This window comes from Cricetulus griseus, assembly GCF_003668045.3.
Source record: "Cricetulus griseus strain 17A/GY chromosome 1 unlocalized genomic scaffold, alternate assembly CriGri-PICRH-1.0 chr1_0, whole genome shotgun sequence".
In the NCBI taxonomy this organism is placed as follows: Eukaryota; Metazoa; Chordata; class Mammalia; order Rodentia; family Cricetidae; genus Cricetulus; species Cricetulus griseus.
Genome location: NW_023276806.1, coordinates 203,971,455 through 203,985,430, shown reverse-complemented (window position 1 = coordinate 203,985,430; position 13,976 = coordinate 203,971,455). Strand labels below are relative to the sequence as shown.

The window sequence follows — 13,976 nt, the reverse complement described above, 5'->3', positions numbered from 1 at the left end:
TATCCTCTCATATGACGAGCTTCAAAGGGCTTTAAGAAGGCAAGGATGAAGATGCTTTTACAACGGGGGGGGGGGGCTGGGGAGGCAATTCATATCAATGGACTCAGGAAATGCAGATGAACAGCATTTAGGTTGTAGGTGATGGGAACATTCTCACAGAAGCTGGCTTGTGGAGGTAGACAGGAGGCCACTGGAAATATGGGCTTGTAGGCAAAACCAAGAGCCACAATAGTAACGTGAATTAATATTTAAATAGTACTTAAAGTATACAGGATTCTGTCCTAAGATTGTATGCATTAGCCTGGTAGTGATGATGTACACCGTTGATCCCAGCGCAGGGGAGGCAGAGGCATGTTGACATCTAAGAACTGTTGAATAAAAATATTTTCTTTTCTTAATGAATAAACCCACCATTTATCTACTCCTTAGCCCCTGGCAGCTGGCCCACTTGGAGACCATGTCAGTTGGCTCAAACAAAATCTGTTCCCATGGTGACTGATGAAAGGTGTTTCTAAAGATGATTTGTAAATAATGGAAGACGCAATTGACTGTTCAAATGGATGGGCACCAACATATGGACTGTGAATTCAGAGAAGGACAACACAACCAAAGAAATAAAATAAACGTCTATCAACCCTAAAGACATGGAAGTACACTAAGTGTCTGACACAGAATCCAAAGCAGTCACCTTAGAGAAGCTCCCTGAGACCTCATTGCTGCAGACACCATCTACTTTGGTTAGAGGACATGAAGGAATCAAGGTGGTACTGATCAGGAAGCTTCCTCCCTGATGGTGACTGGCTTTCTCACTGGAAGGTGCTATTCAGACTAACGTGAGGGGAAAAGGCCATCAGCAGTCTTACACAGCTGTGAACCCTGTGAACTCCAACAACAACCAGTGTAGCAAGGGATGGCCAGGGGTTCAATAGTGGCAGAAATGTTATGGGAGTAACCAACTTCTTTCCAAGTGGATTTAAGGCCTGTTTCACTAGAGGAATACATGTGAATCCAGCCAAGAATCCATGGTTTTAGAGTTCATAGGCTCCAGGGGGTGAATCTACTACTATTGTTTTGTTAAATGGACACAGTCTCAGCCTGCCCTCTAAACATACTCTTATGCCCATGGGTTGGTGGAGCTTCTAGGCCAACAATAGACAAGTTGTGTTGTATTTTTGCACAGTGACCTGTAATTAATGCAGAAATCCATTACAAGTCAAAGTGTATTGAATAAATAACTATCGAGTACTCAGCCACAGATGGGACCATCTTAGAAGAGGAGGATAAAGATGGCTAGAGCCAGAGATTGGAGAGGACTACAGCAGACAAAAAATCTCCTGGATATGATGAGATTATTAAATGCATGAACTCACAGAAGCTGTGGTTGTCTGCACAAGAGCTACCCAAGATCAATTCAGTCGGCATTCAAGCTTGGAGTGGGAGCCGCACATGAGCCCATAGCACTTGGTGAAGACCTATTGACAACTGATGGCATCTAGGGGAGTGAGAGTCAGTTTTCTTTAAAGGTGTGGCTCCTGGCAGGTCTACTGTGCTCCACTGGATGGCCTCATACTCACAAGTATATGGGCAGCACAAATTGGACTTGGTGGGTTATTAAATTAAAAAACAAAAAGGACACAAAGTTGTGTGAATGAGGAGTGGATCCAGGATGGGCCTGGGAGGAGTTATGGGGAGGAGTTTGAGGTGAATATGATCAAAATACAGTGTATACATGTGTAAAATTCTAAAATAATAAAGTATATTAACAAAGTACTATAATGAGAACATAGGAGCTAGGTGAATCAGGAAAACACATAAATAATAGGTTTAATAAGGAGACAGAAATAATAAAAAGAATCTCTGTGATAGAAATCTATAAAGGCTGAATTGAAAAAAATTCAACAGAGAGTTGTAATCATTAATAAAGGACAGAAATAAATATAAAACAAACAAGAAGCCCAAGTCATCTGAAGCTAGTATCCAATCAGAGTAGTGAAAAGGAACAGTATGGAAGAGTGAAGGAAATTCAAGGGATTCTTGCTCTGCTTCCTAAGAGCAGATACTGTGACCTGGCATGTTCCTGAACATGATAAACTGTAGTCTCTCAACTGTCAGCTCAGAGAGACTCTTTTTCCCTTGAGTGCTTTTCCTCATGGATATGACCAAAGCAACAAGAAAGGCAATGGGTAGAAGTTGGTAGTATATTAGAACCTACCTCAAAAAATTGAGTTGTTTCCTACCTCAAATCCTTTGACCAGAGAATTTGAAACATACATACAAAGGAAAAAGCAAAAGACATCAACTATAATCTCACCACTCAGCATAAGCTCCGTTAACATTGGGGTGCTGTTCTTGATAGCATATTTCCCAGGTAATGAGAATCCAGATCACATTTCACAGTTCTAAGGTCTCCTCTTTTATCCACTTGCTACTGTATTTTAAAACATACTTCATCATTGCGATTCCCCAAATCATAGATTAACATGGATGTCTGACACAACAAAGGTCAGAATAGATATAATTTGTGTATCTCTGAGTACTGTGAAATATGCAGAATGGCAAAAGGATATTAATGCACTCAGTATTTCTGAAGTGCCTTCCAGACAGACTGACAATTTAGATCCTGAATACATGAAACTCGAGTGGCTCACTTCGTGTTTTTCAACAGTGTTAACTTAAAATCATCTAAGCTCATTGATTGGAAAAGCTGGTATCTGTACTCCTTAAATTGTTAATGAAGATTGATTTTTTTTTTTTGAGGCAGTTTCTCTGTATAACAGTTGTGGCTGTCCTGGAGCTATCAGGCTGCCCTCGAACTCAAAGATATCCTCCTGCCTCTGCCTTTGTCTCCCAAGTGCTGGGATTAAAAGCATACGCCACCACATCCAGCGAAAATTAGTATTTTATATTGTTATCTAAACAAAATATCCCTTGCCTAGAAAGCTGGTGTTGCTTTTTTCTTTGCAGTGGATGCATTCTTTCAGTTGTTTTATGAAGCTGCTCTTTGACATAAAGCATTGAAAGGCTAGATGCAACTGCTCATGTCAAAATTCTACTTAGAAAATACCCATTTTCTTTCTCCACCATTTAGAAGTCATGTTGTAACTGTGCATCTTTACAGGGTATATAAAATTTTGGTACATTTATACACTGTGTGCTGTCAACATGGAATACTTAATTTTCCCATCATGTCCTCTTCCTAATGAGACCATTATAAGTTTGTCTCTTCTAGGTGTTCTGAATTAGATGTCTCAATAACCACAAGTATAATTGCTCTGAGTCCTTATCCAGCTCATGTGGCTGGGACCTTGAACCCTTTAGCCAATAACTTCTCAAACTCTTTGAGTTCTTGGTGCTGACAGCATCTCTTCCTTAGTAAGCTTTTGATTTCAAATGACACCTATGCTTGTGGCCACAAATCTCTGAACATGCCTGGTCCTTACAAATGCTACCTGTGGTCATCTGCTATGTGTTAGTGGCATTTAAGTCACATAATTGCTAAATGTCAAAGTCATTTACTCTTGATTTTCATGTATACAATAAAATGTCATTGCATTTATCAAGCACAGAGCAGAAATTTGTGAAGTTCTGAGATGACCCTGACAACTTTGTCTGTGTTTAAGGCTAGATCTCAAGCCCGAGGGATGTCACTACAATAACCAAGCTAAATTCAAAGGGCAGTCAGATCTGGTCTGGAAATAAAACAGAGAGCACGAATGTGATATAATAAGGGATTCCTGAAAAGAAGCATTGTTTTCCCAAAGGAAAACACTTGCAAATTCTTCACATAATCAATCAAACAAACCAATCTCCACATTTGTGACATAGTGTTCATTTTCTTGAAGTTTTTCGTAACAACTTCGTCCTCCCTCTCTCTCTCTCTCTCTCTCTCTCTGTGTACACTTGCATGTATTTACTTATTTTGTATTGCTGGTGATTGAATCCTGGGCCTTGTACATGCCAGGCAGACATTCTGCCACTAAGTTACACCCAATCCACATTTATTTTTTAAACTACAATTTCACAGTTAGACATTTAGAAACATAAGAGATATGTCTAAATACTTTCAAAGATTATTTCTTAATTTTACTTACAAAGGTGAAAAAAATGATACATTACCTTTGAAACTAGCAGTGCAATAATTTCTTTCACAGTGTTGTCAATCAAATCATCTATTTTTGAATGGTACTGTTGCTAGGTTTGAAAAGACAAAATGCATTAGTGGATACAGACTTGAATTCTTTGCTGTAAGTCATGACTGCTTTAAAGCTACTAGTTATGGCATATCAAATTTACTTAAAATGGTCATTTTGAACATTAAAAGAACAAAGCTGTGACAACGATCCCATCCAGTCAACACTTCTACATTGCGGTTGGAAAATTTTCCCATGTGCACTGTTGAGTTAAGCAGCTAATGGGGTTATTACGGGGACTGAATTGAGTTCTTATCCTTATTCAGGCAGAGGAATGTGAAGGGTACTTTTTGTCTTCTCCTCTGTAATGAAGGTGGCCCTGTATTTTTCTAAAGGGTTGGTTTAGCCAGAGAAGCAAGGAGACTCAAAAAAAGATTTAATTAATACAGCATTTCATGTCTGACAACTCTCATTCATAAGTTATTTTAAATGTGCTCTAGAGATAAAACGCACTCCCAATTGTTCTCTCTAAAAGGACTTTTTGTCAGCCTGGAGCAGCAGTGGATACAATTCTTACAACATGCTCAAGCAAGGGCAAAATTAAAATTTCATCAACAAAAGGGAATAGATGGTAACAAATTAATAGGCCATAAAAGGTATAATGAAACCACACTACTCCCCATAGCTTTATTACTGCTTCCTCATGAACAAGATGTCTTTAAATAAATACAAAAAGATGGATTTAAAATCTGCAAGACTCCTGTTTTTGCTTTCTTTAGGGAGATTATTAGAGGGCTCCTTTTTTAAATTAGCAGAAGCTTGGACTTCCGTGGCAAATGTAGGCACATCAATTTAAACAGCAATTCTTTCTTTGGAAGCATTTATCTGACAGCAGATTGTCCCCAATGGCCACTTCACAGAAAATGGGACTTGTAAAGACTAACCCTATCCTGATGACTCAAGGCTTCTAGGAACACAGAGCATAATGCACAGACTAAAAGGACTCATGTCAGGGTAAACATTAGACCAACTTCACAGCTGCCTGCTGAATGCTTCCCTAAGTCCTATGTATTTGAAAGCTATTTTTTCTTTCTTCCGAAAACATGTCTCCATGTTTCCACACAGAACAAAACATCAACTCTGGCTTGCTTTGGAATACGAGGGAATGGTCCTCACACCCTCAAGGGCTCTAACAGAGTGGTCATCATCTGTTTGTGTAAATAGTGAAGCATAATGTTGAGGCTTCCAAGATATTAAGATATCAACCTCCCCGTGTGTGTGTGTGTGTGTGTGTGTGTGTGTGTGTGTGTGTGTATTGACACTGGTCTCAAGTTAACCACACGCACATGAGCTTTCTGGGTATGTACTACTTGTCTGGTTCACTTAAAGCCTTGCTGCCTCCCAAAGCTCTGTCCTCCAGAGGACAAAGAGAACGGGCATTGGGCATAGAGGGTGAATTGACACTGCAGGAGAGCTGGGATGCTCAACGTTGGCATAGGAAATGAGACAATAAAGAAAAACAGAGTGGAAGCAAAAGAGTGAAGTTTAGCCAGACAAGCTGGATTGGTAGGTAGTCGAGATTTACTTAGACAGCTAATGCTCTGGGCCACGAAAGCACTGCAGGGCTGATGCAAAGGCTTCAGTGCTCAGCCAAGTGATTTGTAGGGCGAGACCCAACACCCTTGCTAAAGGGCCTCCCAGCTCCAGCCAGAGGCTGCACAAGCAACTGGGTGGTGAAAGAGCTTATGCAAATGAGTTCTGCCTCTCTCCTTTCATGTCCCTGCTCCAGACCTGTGTCTGTGCAGCACAAAGGAACAAATCAGCAGTCATGGTCTCACTCTGGGCAGGAACAGGAAAGAGATACAGGAGACAGTCATGCAGCTCCATGCATCCCGCCAAAATGGAAAGCACTCTACAACAGGGAGGTGCTACTGAGGCAGGCAGACTCTCAAAGGTGTTCTTTTATGTCTTGATCTCAGTGCCCTACGTGCCATCTATTTCATATTTCAACTCTTTAAACACTGTCAACATGCTTTATCCCTTTTATTCTTTTTATATGTATGGGTGTTTTGCCTACATGTATGTCTGTGCATGACTTGCAAGCTTGGAGTCATAGCAGGACTGAATTTGAGAGTCTAAATAGCAGTTGAGGGTCTGAATTTCTTGGGTCTGGAGTAATAGATTGGAGTAATAGTAAATAATTGAACTCAGATCCTCTAGAAGTGCAGTCACTGCTTTTAACCACTGAGCCATCTCTCCAGCTCCCATATTTTAACTCTTAAGAAACAAAATACCCCAGGAATGCTATTACATGTAAGATAGTAGAGGTCTATATATTACACTTTTGCATTGGATTACTTGTGGCCATCCTTAAAATCAGTGATAAGCCACTTCAGAAGCCATTTATATTCTTTTTATTGAAAGGCTCAGAAAGTCCATGAACCTCAGGAGTCAAGAAATCCTGATAATGTACATGTGGGTATACTTTCCTTCATCCATCATCTAGACATACAAGAGAGGAAAAGAAAGGAGAGATAGAAATAGATATATGAGTGAAGTTGAAGTGAAAAACAAAATAATCAAAATGTATCTATCGTTAATGTATTATTATTCCAGAGGCCAACAAGTATGGGCTCACTAGATTTACACAATATAGGAGTATGCTGCTATACATTGATCCCATCATCTGGGAACACCAGCCAGGATGTAGTGTGAACATCCCTATTTTATGCATCCAACCTGCAAAGACAGCAAACCACATGTATGTGATTATATGGGAACACAAATATAATTAAAAGAAAGCCAGTAAGTATCTCAACATTCCTGGTAGCTTGGAAAGATAGAAAGAATACTCTAAATCACAAAGTAGCAACAAACAGAATTTTTCTGCAAAGCTATTTCTATTGCCTTAGCTAAAACTGATACATTGTTTTCCACTCCAATGAACAAATAACATTGTTGATAAAAATTCAAAAAGTTTTTGTCCTAGACTACAAAAATGTCTATAAGTGTGTGTGTGTGTGTGTGTGTGTGTGTGTGTGTGTGTGTGAAATATGTGTGTGCACATGTGTGTACAGGTGTGTATACACTTGCACATATGGGTTGGAGGACCACCTTGGGCCATTCTTTATCAGCTGTTTACCGGCATTTGTTGATACAGGGTCTCTCATCAGTCTGGGAATCTCCCATTTGGCTAGACAAGCTAACCAACCAGTCTCAGGGCCCCCTGTATTTCTGCCTCCCTGCTTCCAGAGTGTGATCCTGTAGCCCAGGCATTTGCTGGTGTCTTCAGGGGATTGAGTTCAGGTCCACATGCTCATATAGCAAGCACTTCAATGATTAAGTGATCTTCCCAGCTCTAAAACATCTATAGATTCTTTTTTAAACATGTGCATTTATTTACTTAAAATCATTGTTAGTATTTATTTAGAAACACTGCTAGTCCTAAGTACCACAGAGTTGGCAGAGTATATCTCAGTTGCAAGCTGACTCCCCCCCCCCCCCCCCGCCACATCTGCCCTCAAAAGCAAACAGGTTTTATCTTTCTTCTTTTGAGAACGAGTCTCAATTTACACTTGGACAACTGTTTAGAAATCCTTGCTTCAGAGCCCAAGCACATTTAAAATCCTGGCATTGCTACACTCAGGTGAGTATCATCATCTCACTGGACTGGTCACATGCAAATATATGAGCAATGGAGACTAACGAAAAGCCAGTGCAACCTAGACTCTGGCCCTTCTTTTGGGTTGCATTTTAGTAGGTTTGGTTTCCTTCTTCTGGGAATGGGAACCTTCCCCTTTAATTGATAACTAACCCTGTAGAAGTAGGACCCCTTGCTCACACTTCACATCTTTATTCTCAGTCAGTGGGACCAGGGTTGAAGTGCCTCTGAGGGCAGGTGGATGTCTACAGCATAGGTAGTCCTCTCCTTTTCTATAGTAATGGGTAATAAGGATTCTAAGCAATGTGGTGGTTTTATGATCTCAACATCCATCCTGAGGGACAGGCCTAAGTCTGCTGACTCATTATAAACATCTGTCACATGAGTAGACCATTCACTAACTAATCACTTCATTAAACCCCATTCTGGGCCTCAGAGAGCGAGCACCTTTGCATCACCACGAGGCACATAAGAAAATAGAATTGCAATCTGGGAACTCGGGCAGGTGTTTGGTGTGGTCAGGAGTGGAGGGAGTTTTTAAATTTCACCAGTGACAAGATATTAGTAATAAATTGTCACAGAGCTCGGTTAGCTGTATTTCTGCTAGGTTTAACTATCTAGCATATGTTTTACATGGTTCTGAATTGTCCACTAATCTAGTTTTGTCAGGAAATTTGATTCTTTCTGGAACAACAATTTCAAAACCTGGCATGGGGAGAGAGAGAGAGAGAGAGAGAGAGAGAGAGAGAGAGAGAGAGAGAGAGAGAGCTTGACGGAGAGAGGAACCATTATGAACAATTATGTAAGTGTATTTATTGGAGATTAAAGGCAACATATATGACCCTTTTCTTTTGCACTTGTTTACCACTTTTCAGGGCTGCTAATAGGTTTTACACCTGCACATTTTGAACTATATTAATTGTGTGAAAGTTGCAGGGGACTAATTGTCTCTGGTGAGAAGGTACAGGTGCAGACATAATGAAGAGTAGCAGATCACTCTTCAAGACGACTCACTTCTTAATGTAAAGAATCATTTGGCCACGTGACTGTTTGTGTGTGCAGTGGCTGTTTCTCTTTTTAAATACCAGAATGAATTGTTTCTTACAGGGGAAGAATTTTAAAGCGGTGGCAATAAGTCAGCCTGTTCATTTACTCAACACATATTTACTAAGTGCCTGGTATGCCGTCAAGTACTGTGTCCATACTAAAATAAGAACTAATATATTCACCCAGTAATTTGTGGGAAGATGACTCTATAATCTAAATGAGACAAGAATGTGCTTATGAGGCCACTGAAGATAATATTCTCAGATAGTCAAAAGTTTACATCTGGGTATTGAACTATATGAAGAGGTGATTAGGGACCATTGACATTCAAGGCAGCTGCTTACTCGTTTGGATAATTAGAGATAACAAATCATGTTGTACATGATCAGACAATGATAATTACTGAACATTCTGTAACACTGGCAGATCAGTTACTTACATATATATTTGTATGACTTTATGATGATATTAGAAATATATTTTCTCTCTAAATTGCACATAGCAAAATATGAGCTTATATACAAGAACATAAATGAAGTACAGATAGTTAATATCTATACCTGCATTAAATAAGAATGAAGCGCACAGATTAGGTCTTTTTAGCTTCCTTTGTAGTTAGCCAAATCCTTGTAACATTGCTAGCTAAGTAAGGCCCTGCTATTTGGTTTTCAGGTTTTAGCAGAGTGATTTATAAGAATGAATATGGCCATTGAAGGAAAAAATATTGAATAATGACAACAACAGAGTGCACCCTGGTCCATCATATATGCATGTAAATTAGAGGGCCTGATTTATGTGTGGCAGTAGGTCTCATGACACAGACTGCTTCTTCACTACCAGTGAAGGGCAGATACTTACATCCCATTGGGGAACTGTATCTCACCAAAATCCACATTTGTATTTTTCAGTATGAAGTGACCTTATGCACGGCATAGCCTCATGATACCAATATTTAGGAGTTATCCTGACATAGCCTTCACTGCCACCGAAAGCTCCAACTCTATATTCTGCAGGATGTATAAATGGTACTTACATACTTAAAAATCTTGTCACTTTCCGTCTATATTTACTTATACTTTTGATTAAAGGGGGGGTGAATTCACTTGACTTGAAATAATTTTATCTTTTAAAAATGTAAGAGTAGTTTATAGATTCTGTAGCCCAAAAGAAAAAAAATTGTTTGACATCCTTTAAAGTATCACTTTATAGATATATACATAGAAGCCTAAAAAAATCCTCTAGAAAATAGAATATTATTTTAATTTGTAACAGATGAAAACAAAAAAATACATAATTCTAAAGTGAAGATGGGCTTTTCTAAAAACAAACAACCCCCCCCCCAAACGTACAAAAATCCAAACCAAAATGAGAGACTTACCCATTGACTCCTAAACTGGATCACGTGATGGAGGAAAAATGAAATAATGATGAAGAAGAACATAGGGAAGAACAAAGAAATGATGAAAACAGTAATGACAACAGAAAAGGACACAAAATGTCAATGTAAACATACAAATCTACAAAATACAGATCCATTTCCACCCAATCATCACATTCAACAAAAACAAATCATGAAATAAGATGATGATGTCTTTTTTTTTTAGTTTAAAATAAACAAACAACCTTTAATCCCAGCACTTGGGAGGCAGAGGCAGGCAGATCTTTGTGAGTTCGAGACCAGCCTGCTCTACAAGAGCTAGTTCTAGGATAGCCTCCAAAGCCACAGAGAAACCCTGTCTCAAAAAACAAAAACAAAAACAAACCAAAAAAAACAAACAAAAAAATTAAAAGTGAAATGATGAAATTTTTATTAATGAGAACTAGTATTTTTTATTAAAATTTCAATTGCATTTTAATTGATTTTTTGCATGCTTGTGGAGGTAGAGGTGGGGTGGGTTCTTGGCACTGTGTAGAGGTCAAAGGACAACTTGTAGCATTTTCAATTCCACTATTTTCTCACTTGGCCCCAGTATGAGCTAGTCTACTTGATCCATAAAAAGGAAACGTCTGTATAAATAAAGGTTTTCATATGCTATAATTTTTGTGACTTGCTTTTATTGGATGCAAACTCTTAGTCTTCTAAATTTGTCTAAACAAAGTAGGCATGTTTTGGGCTTTCTCATTTGCTTGTAACAAGCAAGGTTTATGTAAATCGTCAGCACCAAAATGGTATATGGGAAATTAAAGAGCACTTGGGAAGTTTTGGCAGGTTTATATACAAAAGGAGAGGAACCTCCCTGCTGCACTACTGTTCCCTAGGACTTACCTCCTGTCCTCCATCCAGGGCACATAGCTTTGTGCTTTGCTTTTTAGCATCAACTAATACATTAAACATGGTGCACACGGAAGCTGGGATGCGCAAGTCAGTTGTTTTGTTTGCCTTTTGCAGCTTGAGTTCAAATGCAGTTCTTGTTCTAGTTATTAAAACATGAATTAGAGTAAGAAATCCTGACATACATCCCACCCATTTGTAAAAGTGAAATCAATAGCACAAGATAATAATATAAAACATGCAGATACAGAGTAAGTGGCATGGTGGAGCTAGGGAGTGGGGGTTGGGACCGGGTGGGATGTTCTGGGCAGGTGTCTCAAATAAAGGTTAGGCTGTGATGTTTCCATAGAAGAACACAATTTATGAGTTCTTCACAGGTGGTATTTTGAGTGCAAGCTTTATCCAGCTACTCAAGACAATACAGACACCCAAAGCTTTTTGTTATGTCTGATGTACCATATTTAATGGGAAAAAAAATCTTCATTTTACTGATTGCCTAAGATGATATCCAAGCAGAAAGTGCACTTGCGCTTTTTGCATTTAAGCAGAAGGCATCTTGTATGTTAGAGCAGAACAAAACAAAACAACAACAACAAAAAACAGTTACCAGCCTGGAAAGCTGAAAAATTGTAATACACCACAGAATACTATGATTCTTTTATGTCATTTAAATAGTCTCTTAGATGCCTGAAGTTGCAGGTAAAAAATGTAAGACAGGTAAGTTAAATTAGTCTTTGTTAAAGACACCCACCCCCACCAGAATCTGACCTACAGATTTGAGACTTGAAACTCACAGCTGAGTTTTAAAACTTAAATAACCCAAATCAGAATCTTGCCATAGGAGAGGCATTCACATTATTCTAAGAACTGGACTTCCTTGGCTCAGTGTGTTTAGGGGTACTCAGCTGGTCCAACTAAGACTTGTCTGTTACTCAGGTGTACTCCCCCACAAATCACAGACACATATAAACAACACATCATTAGCAGAGGTGCTGGGGACATCTAACTTATCAGCATATAATGCTGACTTTGTAAGAACTGTTTAGAAATGAAAGTGTATTTGCACATCTCTGAAGTCTTTAACTTATTTCTGGTGAAGTGCCGAGGAGTGCAAATTGTTACATCGTCTGATGTAACCAGCAAATTCCAGAAAGCAATGAGTAACCTTGGAACTAGGATAGTGTTAACTGTTATTTTGAGCTTATCAGGCCACTTCACTGCACACAGACACCATGCATAAGGCATAAGAACTCCATAGACCGTTTCTGTATGTCTCAGGAGATGCTATTTTGGGAATATAAAGCACATTACTCCCAGAGAGACAATCATGGTAGATGTGATTAATATGGTATAGGTGCTACTGATTACAGAAATGGGTGGGAGACCTGAAAACAGTATCATCAGATGAGGTTCATCCATGACATGGCCTCCCAGAACTAAGGTAAGAGAATGTAATGCCCAGTGCATTTTGAAATGGTGGTTCATACTCAGTTCTTGCCAGCATTACACATGCTGGCCTACCAAGCAGCAACTTGAAATACACATCTACCTTTTGACACAGGCCTCTATCATATCACTGGCCATAAGTTTAAGTCTTTGCTCTAAGTGGTGGGCAAATTCTTGTTCTGGCCAATGTAGGTCATAGACAAACATTTGCAGTGCATCAAGTTTCCAAAACAGATCTTCAGATGTTGTTGAGCCATTGCTAGAAAACAAAGAGGAAAAACGAGAGAATCATGAATGTCCACTGTTAAGAATGTGGGCCACCCATCTGTTGATTTTCTTTCCTGTGCTATTGCCATCAATGAATAATATACCACATTCACTCTCTCATTATCCAGCGTTCTCTTTCCTTAGCTTTTTCTAAGTCCTCCTTTCAGCTTCTTAATGAGGTAAGGCGAAAAGAATATAAAAGAAAGAAATGCGCTAGTGAGTTTTTGTAAAGAGGACTAATGTGTGTACAGAGACTAAAGACAGAAATCAAGCTGTGCATAGGACAAACATCTTAAGCATTCTTTATTAGTTTCGAAGATAGTGATGAATACATAAATTTATCTTACAGATTTGAAAAGTAGTAGTTTTTTTTTTTTTCTTCCTTTGATTTTTGAGACAGGGTTTCTCTGTGTGTCTTTGTAGACCAGGCTGGCCTCGAACTCACAGAGATCCACCTGCCTCTGCCTCCTGAGTGCTGGGATCAAAGGCATGTGCCACCACTGCCTGTTGAACAAGTGTTTTGTGCAAGAAAATTTATATGCTCACACCGAGCAGTTCTTTACTGTCATCCATGCATCTATGCTTCCATTGTCACTGTGGGTTCTGTCTACAAGAGTGGAGCACACAGGAAACAATAGGCTAGGTAGGAAAGCAAACCTTTACTTCCTGTTTGAACTGCTTTGCACTGCTTCTAGCTCATCATTAAAATTTAACGTTGCAGGCTGGGCGTTCGTGGTGCACGCCTTTTAATCCCAGCACTCGGGAGGCAGAGGCAGAGGCAGGCGGATCTCTGTGAGTTTGAGGCCAGCCTGGTCTCCAGAGCGATAGCTACACAGGTAAACTCTGTCTCTAAAAACAAACAAACAAACAAACAAATCTAATGTTGCAAAAACAGAGACGGTTTTTGATCTGCTCTGAAGTTGAAGCACAATCGAGCATATCCAGCTTTATGCATGACTTAGCTAGCATTCACTAGGGTGAGGAGGAAATTATTCTAGAAAATGGTATTTCCACACCATGTATGCAGGTAATCTGCAGCAGAGTTCATATGTTATTTGAGCGAGTGATACCATTACTGCTTTCCATGAGACAAGTATCCAGTTAATAGGACGGCAGATGTTTGAAAGCAAAATACTCCTACATTAGAACATAT

The 13,976-nt window shown here is 39.3% G+C and overlaps 1 protein-coding gene across 17 annotated transcripts in view; it reads right to left on the bottom strand.

Moving 5' to 3' along the window:
• Window positions 1-13,976, bottom strand: part of Cadps2 (calcium dependent secretion activator 2) — a 514,674-nt gene that overhangs the window by 46,571 nt on the left and 454,127 nt on the right. For 13 of the 17 annotated variants that reach the window (XM_035451763.1, XM_027389983.2, XM_027389990.2 and 10 more), the window contains 3 exons: window positions 12,660-12,815; window positions 11,105-11,252; window positions 4,117-4,191 (listed from right to left, as the gene is read on the bottom strand). In XM_035451763.1, coding sequence (XP_035307654.1) covers window positions 4,117-4,191; window positions 11,105-11,252; window positions 12,660-12,815 — 379 coding nt within the window. Of the gene's footprint in view, window positions 1-4,116; window positions 4,192-10,216; window positions 10,232-11,104; window positions 11,253-12,659; window positions 12,816-13,976 lie in introns of all 17 variants that reach the window. The other 4 variants (XM_027389980.2, XM_027389989.2, XM_027389995.2 and 1 more) reach the window with 1 other exon arrangement.